This window comes from Papaver somniferum, unplaced genomic scaffold (genome assembly GCF_003573695.1).
Source record: "Papaver somniferum cultivar HN1 unplaced genomic scaffold, ASM357369v1 unplaced-scaffold_128, whole genome shotgun sequence".
In the NCBI taxonomy this organism is placed as follows: domain Eukaryota; kingdom Viridiplantae; phylum Streptophyta; class Magnoliopsida; order Ranunculales; family Papaveraceae; genus Papaver; species Papaver somniferum.
The window spans coordinates 7,481,593-7,501,718 of NW_020621936.1; the positions used below are offsets into that span (position 1 = coordinate 7,481,593).

General features: G+C 38.0%; 2 protein-coding genes and 1 long non-coding RNA gene across 5 annotated transcripts; 1 reads left to right on the top strand and 2 right to left on the bottom strand.

Moving 5' to 3' along the window:
* Positions 1–5,159: 5,159 nt before the first annotated feature.
* On the bottom strand, positions 5,160–7,117 carry LOC113331827 (alkane hydroxylase MAH1-like). The gene has a single exon (XM_026578467.1). It carries the CDS (start codon positions 7,072–7,074, stop codon positions 5,536–5,538), a length of 1,539 nt encoding a protein of 512 aa, XP_026434252.1. The 5' UTR covers positions 7,075–7,117; the 3' UTR covers positions 5,160–5,535.
* A 3,344-nt stretch (positions 7,118–10,461) lies between these two features.
* LOC113332033 (CMP-sialic acid transporter 5-like) lies at positions 10,462–16,802 on the bottom strand. Of its 2 annotated transcripts, none has more exons than XM_026578695.1 (8): positions 16,504–16,802; positions 13,676–13,724; positions 13,366–13,592; positions 12,908–13,106; positions 12,666–12,809; positions 12,033–12,107; positions 11,512–11,676; positions 10,462–10,951 (listed from the first exon to the last, which is right to left on the bottom strand). In XM_026578695.1, the coding sequence occupies exons 1-7, from the start codon at positions 16,668–16,670 to the stop codon at positions 11,515–11,517; spliced, it is 1,023 nt and encodes a 340-aa protein (XP_026434480.1). In that variant the 5' UTR covers positions 16,671–16,802; the 3' UTR covers positions 10,462–10,951; positions 11,512–11,514. The 2 variants fall into 2 exon arrangements, with proteins under 2 accessions (XP_026434480.1, XP_026434481.1); XM_026578696.1 differs by lacking the exon at positions 10,462–10,951 and adding an exon at positions 10,996–11,183.
* A 1,505-nt stretch (positions 16,803–18,307) lies between these two features.
* LOC113332034 lies at positions 18,308–19,511 on the top strand. 2 transcript variants are annotated; one of them, XR_003351289.1, is made up of 4 exons: positions 18,332–18,362; positions 18,580–18,620; positions 18,781–18,846; positions 19,388–19,471. It is a non-coding gene; the product is annotated as an uncharacterized LOC113332034 (long non-coding RNA). The 2 variants fall into 2 exon arrangements; XR_003351290.1 differs by lacking the exon at positions 18,781–18,846 and having other exon boundaries at positions 18,308–18,362; positions 19,388–19,511.
* Positions 19,512–20,126: the final 615 nt, after the last annotated feature.

Consider the following 20,126-nt stretch of genomic DNA (forward strand, 5'->3'; position numbering starts at 1 on the left):
GATGATAGGCGGCCCTGCGAGGATATTCCTTACACTCCGATACAGATCAACTCAAATTATCACTAGCAGCAGGAGCAACGATGATAAGTCAAAGTCTCTCGTTAGAAAAGCTATGCAAGCTAATCAGTACCAGCGAAGACTCAGCTTCAACTGGAGAAAACTAAAGCCGTTGCTGACTCACCGGTGTTGCTGCCGCAATATGAGGACAATCAGGTGCAGACTAGCTCAGTTAAAGATGCCGACCAAATGAGGAGTGATGCTAATCCCACTAATCCGCCAACGATGATACGAAGTTTAATATGGATGATCCAAGTGAACCCGAAGTCCAACAACTCGTATAAGTTGAATACACAGGCTACCTGAAATACAAAGTCACCAAAATATGCAGTTGACATGCAAATAGAACGAAGTATACAAGCTGATATCGTGATACATTTACTTTAATGGATTCAGTCAGTCCAAGTTTCCGTGTTCATTCTCTATGCAGGTTTGTGACTCACAACAAATACCCGTCATTGTGGAAAGATATAGCTAAGCCACCATGAAGCCAAGACATCGTCACTGCTGCTGCAAATTTGGAGCTGTAAAAGCCAACGTGCAGAAATGTTGTAATATGAACCAAGTATGACTCGACGTACGAGCAACTTGCAACTATCCGAAGCCTGCGGCGCCGATGATATAGATGCTTCGTACATGCTAACCGCCGATGATGCTTCTACAAACAAGACGAGACTGCAAATCTAGATGAAGAAGCCAAGGCCAACCAGGATGACAAAAAATGCAAGAAGACCGAAGATATAAATCCTCATGCAGACAAATCAAAGTCAGCCGATGAGACAAGGTTATGCACAGATGAACCAAAGTTGGAGGCCAACGATGACGATGGTGCAGAGTCTTGCGAAAACGAAGCCCAGTTTTGGTCCGAAGATGTAGTCCTAGTCTGACAACGCAGGCTTGGTTTGAATATGCAATCCCGATCATCCACTCGATACAAAGTCAAACGACGAAGGTGGTACAAGGTCTTGCAGTGATGGTCCAAAGTCGGTTGTGGATGACGAAGGCATTCAAAGCTTGGTCCGTGCACATATAAGTCCCTCTATGTAACCCAAGCCTAGCACAGCTCAAGTCCGACGACGATGTTGGCGCAAACTATAACAATGAAACAAAGACTGATGCCGAAGATGCGAGTCTTGCCGTGATGTCTCAATTCCAATGACGAAGAGACAAAGCCTCGCCACGATGATCCAAGGCCGAAAATGAAGAGCCAAAATACGAAGATGATGGACCAAAGTTGGATGACGTCACTAATGACAAAGGTGTGAGCAAACCGACGATGCTGATAACGATGATACAAATACCGAAGACAAAGAGGCAAGGGCTGGTGCCGATGAAGCAAAGTCCCGGGACGATCAAGCCAAGCAAAAAGACCCTTTGTTTCAATTCTGATTTTATGTAGGTACATAATCTCTGAGGAGGAGTATCATTACATCCAAAAGGTAGTACAATGAAGACGTACAAGTCACCTGACATTCAAGCTGCTCACATCAACCAACATCCCGCTGGCGATCCAAGTGCAGGGTCCTGACACAAAGGATTAGTTACCAACCAAAGGCCACCCGATGGTGCAAGCAAGTTCAAAGACAGAAGTATCTATAGAACAAATCTGATGACGTTGATAACCCCGATGACGCAGCTTCGGTCCCTTCCTTGGACAATAGCTACGATCCCCTAATCCGATGATGTAGCTTCCAAGCAAGATAGATCGCCAAGCTAAAAGAACCGGAGTACGACTAAAAGAAGTTGCAGTTCAAGTAATCTTCGAAAGTTACTGTCATGCCATGCTGTTCAAACCCTATATTGGAATGCACAAGATATCCTAAAATCTAAAGTTCAGTTTATGGAGTCATTCGAAGTCTTCATATGGCGATTACAAAGCGCATGCAGCTTAGCTCAGCTCCGATTTCCCAGCTAGCTTCCGTCCGACCCAATGTTGCAGTACAGCCGCTATGCAGATTCTGGGAACGATGATACAAAATCCGAAGAACAAATCCAACGATGGTGGTGTGAAATTTTGTTACTAACGATCAAAACCGGTGCAACACCAAACGAAGATTCATGGTCCGACGACAATGATCTGTGAAAACGAAGAGCTAGAGTCTTGTTACAATATCCAAAGTTCATCGACGCAAAGCTGAAGATCACCAAGCTATGATAGTGAAGAACCACTCGAGAGAAGTCACAATTCCAACTCAAAATCAACTTATTTTTTCTCCATTTTTAGGCAAGTAGATGATACGGCTGGATTGAGTACCTTCCAGAGCAACAAGACACCAAGCTAAATGTTGCAATTCAAGATAAAAACGACCTGAAGCCGCTGCCTAGTGTTGTTGCTGAGATGTAAGAATAATCAAATGCGGACACAGTCTTCACAAAGGATGAAAAGAAGCAATGTTGTGTATATACAGTAAAGCTATGGAGGAAGTCAGTTCATGAAGATGGCTTCCAAGCAAGATAGATGGCTCCAATCCTCCATTCCGATAATGCAAATTTGTTGTAGAGCCAGCTGCTCAATAATGACACAATCTTCACAAAGTTCAGAAGGACGCGCAGATTACAAAAAGTTCTGAATAACCAGACACTATCTCTTCCGGCGGCCATAGATACTCACCTAGACGAAGGGAGCATCTGTCTGCGTGTAAAGCAACACCAACAGCACCCTAAAGGACGAAGCTTCAAAACACGAAGCTTCAAAACACGAAGCTAAGGACGAATCTTCAAAACACGAAGCTTCAAAACGCGTCATCATAATTAACGAAGCTTCAAAACACGAAGCTAAGGACGAAGCTAAGCTTCAAAACACGAAGCTAAGGACGAAGCTTCAACACACGAAGCTAAGGACGAAGCTTCAAAACACGAAGCTTCAAAACACGAAGCTAAGGAGGAAGATTCAAAACACGAAGCTAAGGACGAAGCTTCAAAACGCGTCATCATAATTAACGAAGCTTCAAAACACGAAGCTAAGTACGAAGCTTCAAAATACGAAGCTGATGACAAAACCTTCAAATTACGAAGCTAATGACGAAAGCTTTGTATCAGTACGATAGACTTGCCTTACATTAAGCATCAATGCTTAGTATGATATGAGAGTTGATGCTTCATTGTTTATAAGAATGATTTTTATACTTCCATTCATATGCAAAGTACGACAATCATGACAGTATATATATACTTTGTCGTACTATATATACTTCCTCAGACTGTCGTAGTTTACATGATTTGAGAATTTTGTGGGAGACCTCACATGCCCAAAGCTCATATGTAGGAGAAGATGAAGTAACCACTGATGCAGTGTAAACTCCCAAGTTCTTTTCGGTTTTTATGTGTAGGTACTTGATTTATAAGATGTAGACTCATCACACCCAAGCCGAAGCAAGGATGAAAAGGCACAACAAGGACGAGAAAAGTTCATCAGCACCATCAACAGTGTGTGAGTTTGTTCAATTTGCAGCAGTTAGCAAAGTAGCTAGCATCTGCTCAACTAGGGGACGCAGCTGAAGGCGCACCACCACTGACCATTACAAGGCTCAATTCTGGAATAATTAAAGGATGCAATTCAAGCCCAACAATGCCAAATTTGTATATAGAAATACATATCCACACACCCCAGCGGCGCGAAGACAACTATTGTCCCAATCACAAGGGGTACACATATAGCATAAGCCTTGCAACCATTGACAGCAGCGGGGCGATTACTTTTGCTTTCACAAGCTTCGGCAACCAGCTTCCAAAACCAAAACGGGGCATACATCACACCCAACAAAAGAGTTTGCAAATATTTAGACTCCTTGCATCTTGTTTATATTAACATACATTGTTATATGCATTTGATACATTTCAATTCTGAATAATGCATACATTCCCATAAATTGGATACGTTTTTGGATACTAATGCATATAATGGAGAACCGGGGCAAGCACCACCGGTCTCATATCTTCATACTGGGTAAAGCGTTCACACGTAATCTCTCCGGACTCCCCCATAAGCGTCTATGAGTGTACGACCAGGGGGAAGGCTTCCATAAGAAAGAGATGCCCAACATGACATGCCTTTGGCAGCTCAGCGGAACGGGTGTTTGCAAAACATTCAGTTTTACACCACGTCTCCGGGAGATTTTAAACCCCCACCGTTCGGTAATCTCCTGGCCCGAGATTGGCCAACGGGGTGACAGGTTCAAACACTCATCTTACCTCAGCGACAATGGATTTACGATTCCCCACAATGCAGGGGCAAAATCAAACCATACAAATACTTGAATAAATTTGTTACTGCTCATAAGATGAATTTACCTTATTTATTATAATACAAAAAACTGATACGAAATGTTGTCCACTTACATTTTTGTGCCAGATAAATTTGAGTAATCCTACGAGGTCATGTGACCCCAAATAATACGGTGCTGTGAAGTAAAAGTTGTCGACGCTACGATGTATAGGTTGTTGCTGCTCAACCGGCCTCACAAAGCATTTTCAACTTGAAGCATGCAACGGACAAGCACCAAGCCGGGTATTGAAAATGTCAAATGCCAAATACCAACAAAGAACAAGCCACGAAGAGTGCTTGTACCAGTACGATAAGAGTACAGAACCTTTCGACAACGAGCGGCCGAAGGAAACAACAACCGAAGCATGAACGATTATGGTGAGAGGAATTTTTCTTAAGGATCGCTTATCATCGACCCTCAAGAAAAGGGGCAAATTGTATATACCAAATCATGCATCGTACACGTGGACGCTGATTAGAAGTCGCAGCTGGATATAAGCATACAACGGCGCACACCGAATCAGTTCTAAGTTAGCTTAGAATCTAAGCGGATGTCATTTTTGTAAATAACTAACATCCCTTTTCCTTATAAATAGGGGAAGATAAGGAAGAGAGAGGGGGATTGGAAGGTGGAAGAAAGAGAGAGGAGTAAGAAACCCAATACCTCTGAAGAGAGGAATAATAGCTGGGTAGTATTAATACCTTCGTTTTATCTTCTACCTTCGTTTTACCTTCGTTTTACCTTTTGAACCTTCGTTATACCTTTTGAACCTTCGTTATACCTTCGGAAGCTTCGTTTTACCTTCGTTATACCTTCGGAACCTTCGTTTTACCTTTGGAACCTTCGTTATACCTTCGTTACATCTTCGTTATATCTTCGTTATACCTTCGTTATTGAAACTTTCACTGAACATCATCATCATTAATGGGGTTCATCACCCTTGTAACAGATAAAGATCATAATAAAACTCTTTTACCCCCCGTGGATGTAGACACTCCGATGTCGAACCACGTAAATTATGGTTGTGTGAAACTATTGTTATTTATTTATTTAAATTCATCTTCTACTTGCTGTTTTATGGTTTAGAACTAGATCCAATGATCTTGTTCGTTTGGTTGTTGCCACTAGAATAATGGTAGTAACAGATGCAAACACATAAAAGTAAAGACTTGATGGTACTTGAACTCGTGTAAAGATATTTACGAGTACTTCATCACATTGTTCTTTTCTTAATATTCACCTCTAATCCATTTTTCATATGAAGGTTTATGAATGGTTTAGGGCAAACATGATGACCTTCCACCACTTCAATATGGAAGTTGAATAGAACAGCTGCAACAACAGACTTCATCTGTGTAAAAGATATGTCTTTACCTAAGCAAGTTCTCGGTCCGATGTTAAATGGAAAAAATTTGGATGTTGCTTCGAAACTTATCTTCCCATTTCCATCTATCCATCGCTCCGGTTTGAATTCCAAACAATCTTCACCCCAAATCCATGGCATTCTTCCTGCTGAATAAAATGAAAGTATTATCTCCATTCCAGGAGTCACCAAAGTCCCATCTGGGAGTACATCTTTCTTAACAACAGATTTCCGGTTAAGAGGAAGTGGTGGGTATAATCTTAGGGATTCACATAAAGCTGCATGCAAATAAACTAAGCCTTTCAAATCATCTGAATCGAAAACCCATGGCCAGTTATGGTTTCTCATTGCTTCTTCTCCCTTATTCTTTAAAGAAAACACAAAACTCAACTCATCCAAGATCTTTGTCTCGACAGAAGGTGTTTTTGAAACTAACCAGAAAAACCAAATGAGACCCGCCGTAATAGTGTCACGCCCAGCTATGAATAAATTCAGCATTTCATCTCGGAGAAAAATGTCTTTGTTAGCCGAAGAGGAAACGACACTACTACTCTCATCTTCTAGAGCTTTTATGTAAGTGGATAAGAGATCATCTGTTTTAACTCCTGCAGACAAGTCTTTTCTCTTTTGACAAATGTATTCTTCAAAGAGTTCATCTATCTTTTTGTGAGCTCTGGCTAGCTTCCTTTCTTTTCCAATTCCGGAAAAACGCAGAAATTTCCATAAAAATATAGGCATTGCATTCCTATAAAGTATGGCATCCTGTGCATCATCCACAGCCACGGCTAACTCATGCGAAGGAAGCTCTAAAGAGAGATACTTTTCGTACCTTCCAAAAATCACACTTATGTTAATATCAAAAGCTACTCGGGAACAAATATCCTGTAAATCAACGCTGGACTCATTTTTAGTTGCATGAGCTAAAAATGGGACTAGTTGCTCTACAACCACCTTACGGCTCGTCTTCGCAGCTAGGGTTTTGAGTTCTGATAAAGTAAAACATGAATGAGCCATTCTTCTTCGTACTCTCCAAAGATCAGAATCCACATTAAAGATACCATCACCAAGTATATCGAAAATCATCCTGAAGTTTTCTCCTTTTGGGAAATTGACAAAGTTGGTTTTAAGTATGTATTCGATGTTTTGAGGGTCGCAAGTTGCAAGATATCTAAGATTCGTGAAGATAGGTCCATCAAAGAAGCAAGAACCCTTACCTATTGATCTGAACACTTCCGTTCCCCACTCTGGTAATCGGTTTGAATTCTGCAAAACTGAAGGAATGCTTCCAAGGAAAAGCCAGTAATCTACAGCTGGACTTTGGCGTTTGATGAAGAAACCTAGAGTTAGAAAACAAACAATGAATAAGATAGCTATTGGAAGAAAAGCCATGATGTGCCTTCAGTAATGTTATCGCACTGGATAGTCAAGCTACACTGCCATGGAGTAAAATTTGTAAGCTTCAAACTGAAGAATCAAAATATTTATGAGTTTTCATTGAATGCACTCAACCAATCCGAAAGTGAGACCTTAGCAGAACTATAATGACATGTTCTATTTGAGAAAGCCAAACTTTAATTCGAAAGCTACATTGATAACAAGTTCTCTTTATTTACGTAATAAACTGTCCTCGGATTCATGTTCCCTAAACAAAGAGCTCAGAGACATCACATGCACTATACTCTGTGGCTGTGCGCTAGTAGACTGACTGGCTTGCAACGGGAAGAATAGCTTTAGAGTTCATATGAAACTTAATACGGATGTTCTCCAATGTACATTTGAACTAGGGGTATTAAGACACTGTTGTATTCCAAAAGATTGGATTTTGTTATCTACTGGGAGCCGAAATTAACAACATTCTGATAAAAATCAGCCACCATAGACGTTTCGAAAAACATTCGTCTTAAACTTTAGCTATTGGATCATCTTTACGTTGTCCACAACAAAAAATTATTGTTCTGACTGGCCCAATTCACGTGCCTTTGGACCACAGTTTGAACAGAACAAAGGATCCAAATGAGTCTGTGCTTAGGACAGATGCAGATCAATTTATTGTTCTATTTTACCCTATTAAGCTAAAGTTAAACATCAAGATAGAAAATGATATATATCTACCTACGGTTGAAAATCAGAGGAGACCAATTATCAGACTATTGATTTTGAATTGAGAATCTGAGACGCATTTGGGTTCTTTGTTTGGACAGTCAACAAATTAACTCGAGTAACTACAGAGGTAGAAGAGGCGGATTCCTATTTAAATTAAAGGGCCACCATAACGTAAGTTTAGCATGCAAACTTCTCATTGGATTTGTTGCCCTAAACTGAAGGTGGCTAGGGCATTGCTAGCTTCAAAGTGGTTAACAAGGCCATGCTTATGAAGAGGGCTCGATGTTTTGAAAGCAAAATTCTTAAAAGTGAACGGCGAATTGATTGATTATATGCTCAAGTCGTTCATATTGTCAGGCATTGGGTGGATTTATAATATAGTTGAGTAGCACTCAAGGGTTTTAATAGGGGATGGTAGAAGGACATCTCTGTATTTCAGCGAAGCTAAGGAATGATTTTACTTCTTTAGTGGCGCATTTGATTGTTAATGGTAACTGGGCAATTCCTGAAGCTGTTCGCGTGCACATGGAAGCAGTAGGTATGGAAGTTGATGCGCACGGCCGAGTGGTTTGCAAGATATCAGAATTTGGTCCCCGGATAGGGGTTATTCTCAGTTCAGTCTGCCAAGAATGTGCTGAGAGTAGCCAGGCCAATTGTACGTGAAGCAAATCTTATTTGGAGGAGAACAATGCATCCTGCGTTAGTTGAGTTAGCTTGGAAAATTATCAACATAAACTGCTGCGCAACTCAGGATAAGCTCGTCTCCAGATTCAGACTGGAGACTGTTGTGATGTGTGCTTTGCAAGAGTACTTCAGAATCAATACATCACATTATTTGGAACTGTTCGTTCTCGCAAAAGGGTTGGAACTGGATGGTAACTATTTTTGAGTTGCAGCCAATGCCAGATTTGCTTGATTCTTATAAAGATTTGCTTGATTCTTATAAAGCTGCAAAGGGTAGAAGTAGAATGGTAAACGATTTATGATTAGTTGCTAACTTAGTCGTAAGAGTGAAGTTGTGATTACTACGTAACAAGATGGTATTTGAAGGTGCCAAATTGAATGGTTGGCCTGGTTTACACAATTTAAGTAGCCAGATAGGTATTTTCGGTTCAAGTAATTTATTTTTCTTCTAGGAAATTCTGTTTGAAGTGCCCTTTGCTTGTAAATAACTTTGCTTTTTAATGAATTTGGACTTGACCAAAAAATACATATTATTCACCGTGGGAAGCTTTTCCGACCGCATTCTCAATATGCATGACATGGATTAGGCAAACCGACATCCAAAATCCAAATGGATTGCATTTTCCTTGCACTCGCTTGGATATGGATAGAATTCAAATATTTATCTCAGCAGATGGTGTTTAGAAACCAACCAGAAAACCAAATTACACCCAACGAAACCGTGTCGTTTCCTGCAATAAAATAAAAACAACATTGCATCTCCAAGAAACTTATTATCACTACTAAGTCCATTCCTTAAGCAAGATGATAAGAGATCAAATGTCTGAACCCCTTTCAGCAAATATTCTCTCTTTTTAGAAATGAAATTTTCAAATATTTCATCAACTTTATTTTGTGCTACTGATAACTTTCTTTCTCTACCAATGTTGAAACAACCAAATAATTTCCATTAAAACACAGCCATTGCATGCCTATAGATTACCACTTCATCTGCATCATGAACAGCTTCAACTAATACACATTAGAAGGAATCACGGCTCCCAGATATCACACTTATACTCCTATCAAAAGCAAAGGTTTAACATATTTCTTGTAACCAATAATGGCTCATATTTAGCTGCATGAACTAGAAGTGGAACACTAAGTGAGCTTCGACTTCCTACGACTTTAAATCTAATAATGAAAATCCTGCAGTGTGTCATTTGTCTCTGTACACACCACTGATCAAAATCAACATTGATTATACCATCACCAAGTATATAAAAAACTTCCTAGAAAAATGGACCTTTCAAAGAAAATTGTTGACACTGGTTTTGAGTATGTATTCTACATTTTGAGGATGACTACTTACAAGATATCTAAGTATTGAGAAGATTGGTCCATCTATGTAAAAGGAACCTCTGCCAAGTGAGCTAAATATTTCAGTCAACCATTCAGGAAGACGAATGGAATTCCAAAATATAGATGGAATCGTGCCAAAGAAAATCCAGTAATCTATGGCTTGGGTGGTGTCTGATGTACAAACTTGGAGAAAACAAAGGAAGACAGCAAATTATAGGATATACCTTCGAGAGGGACGGACAAGAAGATTGAAGATGCTCAAAATCCATAGTTACTTCTGTAGTGTACGCTAGAGAAAGAAGATGAGGAAGGAAATAACTACGCAGAATTTAACGACTTTGAAGTTGAATATAACTCCATCATATAATAAAGCTCAACTAAACCGAAAAGACGTATCGCTACCAAAAATTATTAGCACACGAACTCGGGACAGCCGCAAAAACAAAACAGACAGAGCCCTAGCACGGCGCAAGTGGTAAGGAGGGCTAAATTACTAGGACCAATCTATCTACTTTTTCAAAATATCCTAACTGTTGCGCATAAGCTCTTCAGCAAACTTGTCCTAAAAATAAATAATGCATTCATATTACCAACTTAAGGAAATAAAGGTGTAACAATTATGGATATTGGCAGTGATGCTCAACTAAATGAAAGAGAACTACAGCTATTAAGAATTGTTAAGCAGTTACAACCAAGTCTCCACAGGAATTAAATTGTCATATGGGAAGGGTTTCCCGCATAGGGGTAATTGTTCCAGGCACAGAACTTAATACTTTTTTAGAACATAAATATCACCTTGTAAGGCTTGTACCATATGTACGAATCTTATTAAAATTGTATATCTAAAATTAAGAAAAAACAATTACTACCATATGACATGCATAACCTTCATATATACCCTTCCTAAAATTATCATATATGTTAAGAGCAGAAATAATCCAACTTCATTATACTCTGCAGGGTTAGAAATCAATAGAAAAACAGAAATAACTGGAAGATTTAAGTACCAGAGACTGGTCACCACTGTCAGAGTCGAAATTTCTGGAAGGGGCTAAGGCTTAGTCACATTGACAACAAGCCTAATCTTCAACTTTTATGGTCATACTAATGTTAACAAAACTATGTCCAAGCTCCAAATCTGATTGGACAAAATTCAGAACGAAGAATTAGAATTCCGGTAGAAAAAAAAAAGAAGACAAATAACAAACAAACAAATCTTAGCTACACAGCTCCCAAAGTTTGCTTGCTGATAAGAGGTTTGCGATCGACCGCTAACTTTAACTACCATGACAGAAATAATATCAATACTATTCCAAACTTCAAACACTTAGCAGCACATAAATCGATTGCACAAGAGAAATACACAAACCCTGGATCACAAGCAGACTTTCACGTATTAAACTTCAAAATAAATACAGCATATGCATACAGATCCACCAGTCACAAACAATTTCAAACAGAAATTAATTAACATGTGATGAAACTTAATGAACAAAAATCAGGCCTTATATCCTTTTTCAAGTGGTGGCAATCCACAGTGTAATAAATAAATCATATAAGGAAACATAAGTGCCACGCTGAACAATTAAAAGTGGACTTGTACCCTCTATTTTTTCAAGATAAAGTTTATATAACAGGTTAAACAACACCATATAGATAGTGAACTACTTTTACCAGAAAAAAATTATGCGGACTCACCTTTCAAGAAGACTTTTTCTTAAGCTTGTAAGGGTATTTCTGGTAAATAGAAATGCTGCTGATCACAAGTGGCAATGCCAAAAGACAGTATATAGATGGTGGTTTTCCATCAAAAATAAACTGCAGCAAAGCGGTTACCAGAAGCGCTGAAACAATGACAAATCCCTGCATAAATACATGAAAAGATGAGAAAAGATGAACAAAACGCATCAAATTATCTCCCATTATGGGAAACCAATCTGTGTGGGAAGGAAGGATAGCGCCTCTCTTTATTGTAACACACCCAATCATCATGATATTTTAAGAAACCTTAAAAGCACGACCACATTTTTTGTTGATTTCTCATTTGAATTTACGACAGGATCTAACAAGTGCCTCAACAGATGTCTCTATCAGAATCTCTGGGATTGCAAGGAAGAGTGTCCAGACAGATTGGGTAAAGCAAACGCAATGCAAGAATGTTTTCCGTACTACAACCTGAAGACTACATCATTTACGAAGTTTCTGAGTATTCTACTTGCCTTGCGAACGCCACCGGCATGAGCAGTAACAAGTCCAACAAGGATTCCACCAACAGCATTGGTTAGGACTGGTATCTGAACCAATTAAAACAAGACACAACAGAAATAAGACAACAAAAAAAAAAAAACATAGCACCATACTACTACAACCTACTCAACGGTGCAAAACTTTGAAACACCATTAATAATTCCACTATGAAATTCCATGTCATACATTCAACAATCATAGAACAGAAACGGAGACAAATTTATTTCATGCAACTTAAGCTTGAAACTTCCAAAATTTAGCCTAGTTTCAATTTAGGATCATCAGATGATGAAAGAATAAGGTGAACTTTCTCCGACATAAGCAATAAGGTTAAGAATAGCACTTAGGCTTATATTTATGCAATCAGGATATTGTCATCAGTGAAGTCTTCAGGGAAAATAAACAAAGATAAATATTGAACATGCGCAAGCTGAGAACATTACAAAGAAAACAAATCAATAGGGGAGCTAGAAATTTGGAGACCATGTAACATTTTCAAAGATTTGAATGATAATTGTAGTATCAATTAAAAAGCATGTCACTTATAAAAGCATGTTTCATAAAATTCATGATAACTTGTTAGAACGATCCTGGATGACTATTACCAGGGTGAATGTGGTCCAACCATAAAAAAATCCATGCTTTCTGATCTGTTCTCCATCAGGAGACTTGTAGGTACTTGCCAGCAAGCACAGACTTCCAACAACTGACATTTCTACAGTCATTAGGTATGAACTACGCTTTTTCACCTGAAACATAGAGAACCCATAGTGGAAGAGAGAGTTAGGTGCTTCAAAACGGTAAGTGAGTCTCAACTCTGAAAAAATATTAGTTAATAGTGACTAACCTGAGAAGCCCACTGACAGAGAGAAGAAGCTAACCCCGAGAGTACAGATGCAACTAGAACAGGAATAATACCATGAAATAAAATCAGATCCGCGTCACTGCCACTAGAGCCCTTGCCCGTGCCTTCCCCAACGCTTAATAGAACAGCTGCAAGAATCAACAAGACAAGACCCCCAATTTGCTGAACTGATTGCTTTTGCCTGTAGATAAAACCCAGAAACGACATTGTCAAAGACCGTAGAAAGTGGCAACTATACCGACCTGTTTACGAGCATAATCAAATCTCGCAGCAGGATATATATGACGGTTATGGCCTGTGAGGTATATCTTAATTCTCAGAAAAGCATATACAGTCTATTCAATTTTTACTATCAGATTACTTTACTGAAATGAATATTGAATGGGAGCTGAGACTATGGCCTCACAACCAAAATTAGTAATGATAGTTGCGAAACCTACCGCAATATGAGATATGTAAAGAAAGCCGTAAAAAGTAGCTTTGTCTGATTGAGCATTGAGAAGGTAAGGGAATCTAGATTCTTGTAGGAGATCTGCAACAAGCTATTTTGCAGTGCATATATAGCTGCTGGAAGGCCTGATGCCGTCAATGCACCAATCAAAGTCCACTCTTTGTACATTTTTTTCAAATTTCCTTCTTTCATAATGAGAAATAGTGCACAAGTAACCTATGGAAAAGAAGTTCTAATCATGTCTACATAAAACACAAATAACCAAGCAGCAAAATAAACTACTCTAGTTTGGGGCTTACCTTTGCTACTTCACATGCCAGAACAGATGAAGTCACGATAACCTCTCGCCTGCAGCAGGCATAAACAAAGAGAATGTTATATAATACGCAGCATAAATTCATAATAAATCTTTCTTCATTTAATTTTTCTTCTGGTAGTTCACTAAAACCATATGAGAAAGTAAACATGATAAGAAAATACATTTCAAAGTTAAGCATTCAACAATGAACCACGTGAAATGGGTGGAAGAGATGGAAAGAAATTATTAGGAGCAGCTGGAAGCATGGAAACTCATAAAACCTGTCTCATAAGCAAACTCAAATGTACTAAGTCATATAAACATGCTACTAGATTAAGGTGTTTCATCAAGAAGACAGCATTAACTAGTAACAACTGAGTTTGTTCAGAGTCCTGAGACCCATGTTCTGCGTTACATGGAAACTGCCATGGGTGTCCGATACGGACACGTATCCGTGTGTCCAACACGGCAATTCTAAAAATCCATGATACGAGGACACGGAGTGGTATACATAAAAATATTATGAATTTTGTAAAAACTGCAGAAATGCAATTGATGACACAATTCCAATGTTAACATATTAGAAGTTTTACTCTCATAAACGGAAGTCTAGTATTGCATGCCTTAAAGTCTAGTATTGCTTTGTGATTGGAATTGAAACTGGAATGAGCGAGATCTGATATTTTTCAGATATTTATCTTCTGGTGGGTGGTTGGCTTGCTAACTTGAGCTTTAATTAGAACCACACACGTAGCAGCTACCTTGGGTTTTGCTAACTCAGACCATTTATTTACACCCACAGTGGAGTTTTGTGTGCAAAATTTTCTAAGTTTGAATAAAATAATACACTTTTAATTACTTGGCATTCTTTGGAGTGTCTGGGGAGTGTCAGTGTCAGTATCAGTGTCCATACGTATGGACACGGGACACGAGCATTCATAAGAAGTTTCCGTGTAACGCAGCCCATGTTTGAGAACGAACACTGGAACAGCTGCCAAGGGTTATTACCATTATAACAGTATGTGGGCAACAAAAAGTGGCGTGACCAGGCACTAATAATTTAAAATAATAGAGCACTAAGGTTGATTTTCTAGCAAAGAAAGGTAATAATCTAGAGTTGTAAGAGATGAAAGCCGTTCCCATTACCACAGCCATTTGAGCAACTGATTTTAAAAGTACACATTATAACTAACATCACATAATCACCGAGACAAGTATTTATGTGTTCGTGTTTCAGTTAATTTACAGTTCACCGTGTTTGATGTCTTTGGTCAGAGTAGGTCACTGCCAAACATACCCTTATCATTGTCACATAGGAAAAGTGAATAAACCAAATAAATAAATGGACGACAACAGACAGCTGCAGAACAAAAGCCAAGGCACACCATTGACACCAACCAGACATGACAAATACACTGAGACAACCATGAATTGCTGAAGACTCAAACGTCCTGACAAGGTAATAAGTTGGTAAATTTGTCTCGGTACATGGTAGGAGGGAATGTAAGTAGGGGACAGGGAGGATATCAAAAAGTTCAAAATAGCATGTCAGTAGAGGAAAGGGAGGACTACAAAGAAGAAGAAAAACACCTATGAAATTTTAACAGAAAAAATTACGCATTTTTCAGTTTTATCATGCAACAGTATTGCCTAATAGTCGGATACATTCTAAGAATTTACTTTTGATAGCTCCAGACACTGAATCGAGCTGGTGCCAAGGCTGGAGATAAAGGATCCGAGACGGCTCTGACCGCCATTAGTTGATATCTTTAAATGATATTATAATCCAGGCTAGTTTTATGTTTGGAGTGAAAATCATTGCTAGTTTCTGGAGGAGATTCTATTAATATTCATCGATCTTGTAGTACCAATATGTCATTCTGTTACCAAATCTGATAATGATTATGGTTACAGACTTTCCTACAGGTTGAGATGGCATCATATCAAGCATGACGTGTGGCTAAAGCATTATAACTCCGTAGTAGTAGTAGTAGTAAATGCAAAAATACTTCTTTTCTTTTTTCTGATGAAAAGAGGATATATTAAGCAACTAACCTACATGGAGGATAGGCCTGTACATATAGTGTTAGGATCAAGTCCTTCATACAATCAGTAGCAGTAACTTCCCCTAAGCCACTAGCCCTAGATCTCCTGGCATATCTAGCCAGTTTGTCAGCATTTGAGATATTATCTCTGCAAACACACTTAGACTCGGTGTCTTTTGTCACTGTAACCTCAGTTACTTGTATACACCTGCTATACTCAAATGAACACATTGACAATCATTTAAGTCGAAATGGCCATATTAAATTTAAACTCAAGACAGTAAAGATATACTCCCTCCGTCCCTAACTAGATGACCTAGTTAAAATTTACTAGTAAATTGAGAAATGATTTATCTCTCAAACTATACAACGGATTTTCGTAAACTTTGTATCGTTGGAAAGCATTTTAAAACACCTACCTAATGAATATAAATATGGCTATCAAATTTTACATATTTCTTATAATAATACTAATCTATTAATCCACTTACTTATGGTATAGGTCATCTAATTAGGGACGGAGGTAGTATATAACACCACAGACATTCTAAGAAAACATAATAGAGTATTCACTATTCAGTCTCTAAGTTCCCATTAATAGATTCATTGCCTGCACTTTTTCCACTCTTGTTACATCACATTTGCTCAAAACCCTAACCCTAATTCAAATTGACATGTAATTCTCCCAGTAAATAACTAAAAAGTCATTTCTGAGTAAATTGGGAGCACAATTTTAATCTTAAAACAGTGAAAAGTAGATAAATTAATGTAAAGAGGCACTTACTTGATGCATCGTTTGGAAATCAAGGGTTGTGCACCGTATTGAATAGTAAGTAGAACCAGATAAAACCAAACTTTTCCACTTACTTTCTCGGTTGTTGGAGGAGGAACCCCATTCTGTTTAAGTTCTGAAGTAGTAAGTGGTTCCAAATTACGTTTGATCACCGCCATTAATGGCGATGAGTATAACAGAAATTAGGGTTTCCTATTCTCCTGCTTAGGGAAGGAAAAGTATATCTCTGTGTTTACCAGGGGAACTAGGAAATTTCTTTTCTTTGTGTTGTTTGAAGAGTGGTAAACTTTGACTATGACGCCTTTTACCAATACAATATAGCCAAAAAAAAGGCCACCTAGCTCAGCTGGTCATTCCTGTTTTCCAAAATTGATCTCCAGGAGGTCCCAGGTTCGAGCCCTCAATGGGGTAATATTGCAGGAATTTAACATGAAAGGTAGAGTTAACTTGCTCCCTTGTGACACAATCTCAGCCCCCATCCGCTTCGGCTCTCTTGGCTAGGTTACCATGAGGCTCGCTGGTAGGCTAGCACAGCAACTTGTTCAATAAATAAAAAATTTATTGATAAAAAGAAAAGGGAAAAAAAAACCCAAGCTTTACTAGCTAATGGTCCTTCAATTACCAACCAGGGATGACAAAGTCTCGGAACTGTTGCGCTCAAAAAAATTTGGGTTATTCTTGTGGGTAGTCTTTTAAGAAGAGCTAATAGCTTTGGAAGGTAGAGTTAGCTTGCCCCCCTTGTGACATAATCTCAACCCCCATCCGCTTCGGCTCCCTTGGCTAGGTTACCCATGAGGCTCGCTGGTAGGCTAGCACAACAACCTGTTCAATTAATGTAGTAGTACGTTGTTGGAGCTTAGCTTGTTAGGCTTCCAACTAGTTAATGTAATACTCTTTATCCAATAATAATAAATAAAAAATTTATTGATAAAAAGAAAAAGGAAAAAAAAACCCAAGCTTTACTAGCTAATGGTCCTTCAATTACCAACCAGGGATGACAAAGTCTCGGAACTGTTGCGCTCAAAAAAATTTGGGTTATTCTTGTGGGTAGTCTTTTAAGAAGAGCTAATAGCTTTGGCATTCGCCTTGTACCACTCTCGAACAAGTAACTGACACCAGGATCAAGAAGAAGCTGGGTGTGTCATACAACCTGGCAGTCTCATATGACCAACTAGAGAATTTCCTAATCACGTTGTCCAACATGTTTCTATGTAAGTTAAGCGTGGAAAAACTGACAAATGCCTCTAACCAAAAAATGGATATCATCCGACCACAATATTTACCTCTTAAGCTCTTAGGAGATAAGACCCGTTATGATAAGTGAAAAATACTAGAACCCCCTACTATATGGGTTCAATATATAGAAGCCCCACTAAATGGATCCTACACTATCAACTCCATTCTTTCACATTTGCATATTTCTAGGCCAGAACTTTAATTTTAAGGGCTTGATAATAAAGTGACATTTTCATAATGACAGTATTACCCTTTTCAATATATACAAGCATAAAATCAGTAGATACACTTTCATTTCTCAATTTTATTTCTCTCTCTTGCCTCTCTCTCTCGTCTGTAGAGAAAACCATTTCTAGGGTTTTCTCAGATTCATTTTTCACTTTTCGAATCAATTTAATTCAATAGAAATTTCGTAAAATCATTCGTCATTGAAGATCTGGAGATTCTGCTGATGATGTTTATGGATTTGTTAAACTTAGTTGAAACACCTCTGTTTTACGAAGAAGAAGATGATGTTTATGGATCTTTGACGATGATGTTCAATCAAATAATAGATTGAACTTAATAGATTTGATCTGCGTCTGGATTTTTCAGTTGATTCGAAGATGTGAAAGGTATTGATTCAAATTTATAGATCTGAATGATTTAAGATTTTTCAGTTGATTTGAAAAATTAATCAATTTATAAATCTGAATGATTCGATTCCAATTTATTTAACAACAGATCATCTATGTACGAACTCTCAATTGATTCTAGTTTGTTGTTTCAAATCTACTCCATGTAAGGTTTTCTGATTTGAAGTTGTCGTTTCTTTTAATTTCGGAAATTAAGAAGAATCATCACTGTTTCGGAAGAATAGCAACAGAATCAAGGTATGTTTTGATTTTTAGTTGTTATTGTTTGTAATTTCTCGATTCAATTTTAATTCCGTTCTCTATTTCAATTTTGATTCAATTTTATCGCAAATTTGATTTCCTATGAAAACCAATCTTGATCTGTTTTTGATCATTTAATTTTGTTTTGTTCATTTAGATTAGGTGATTTTCAGTTGGATTGAAGAAAAATTAAGGAGTATGTGGATTCAATTTTATAAATCAGGTGTGTATAGATTTATTTAGGAGTATGATGTTTTCCTATGAGGTCAAAGACTGTTGGTTTTCAATTATGGTTGAAATTACTATAACAATGCTACTTACTATCATTTTGCATCATGTGATTCATGGTTTGATTGTGAAACTGAGTTTTTGAGTTAATGATTTGAAGTTGATTGAATGGAAGCTTGAACCTGAAATCATACATGAAGTATTGCAGCCGAGCTTTTTTCCTCACACTTCAGGTTTAGGTTTGATATGTGTCACTCTTAGTTACATTAGGAGAATACATGTGTAACTCTTAGTTACAGCAGAGAAATGCATATGTAATTGGTGATGTTGTTGTATTGTTGAGTGTTGAATCTACTTTGTTGAGTCTGTAACTCTGTAGCCACTCTTGAGGTGAGGATATGTCTTTGTTATATACTTTTTGCAGTTAAGTTTTGATGGATATTATGCCGCCAAGGGTTCAAATGCGCATTGTGTGTTGCATATATGTTTTGATTTCCATTTGGAAGATTGATGAATATGTTTTATTCTGTTTACAGGTTAGAGATAGTATGTGGTTTTGCTGTAGTGGCCTTGTTGGAGCCAGATAAACAAGTTATGGTGCTAGGAGGCAATAAGGGTATGTAACTTCCAGATGTGTAACTTCTAGTTACACAAGCTAAATATATGTGTAATTTCTAGTTACACATGATAATTAGATGTGTAACTTTTACTTACACATCTTGTTTGAATATGTAACTTCTGGTTTTAGTGATTGAATTGAAATGATTTGTGGTCTGTTTTGTACGTTGTTTTGTGTTTTCATTGGATTGTTGAGATTAGTTTTTGTAGAAGAGATTGGACAGTTTTGATTATTGAATTGTGAATTTTCAGTTATAACCTGTAATGGTGTATGAGGACTTGCACTTGGAAGTGGTTTAGAATTGGCAATAGTTAGTGATTTCTGCTAAGCTTCATTGTTGTAGTAATTGATTTTATTGAACCTTTTATGTTGCAACTTCTAGTGTACTTGTCACTATGATAGTTAGAGTGACTGGTCATCATGTTGGTTGATTGTAGCAGGGATGTCGCTAAAAGTTCAGTTTGGCGTGAAGCATAATATCAGGAACATATTTTCTTAATCTTTTACAGCAATCACTCAAGGAATCAACGCTAGAGACATTAATAAGCTTCGAGATGCAGGAATCTACACCTGCATTGGATTCACGATGCGTACCAAGAAGGTAAACCCCACTTTTTGATTTTAAATCTTGAGTTTTTGAGAATATCGTGGTATTA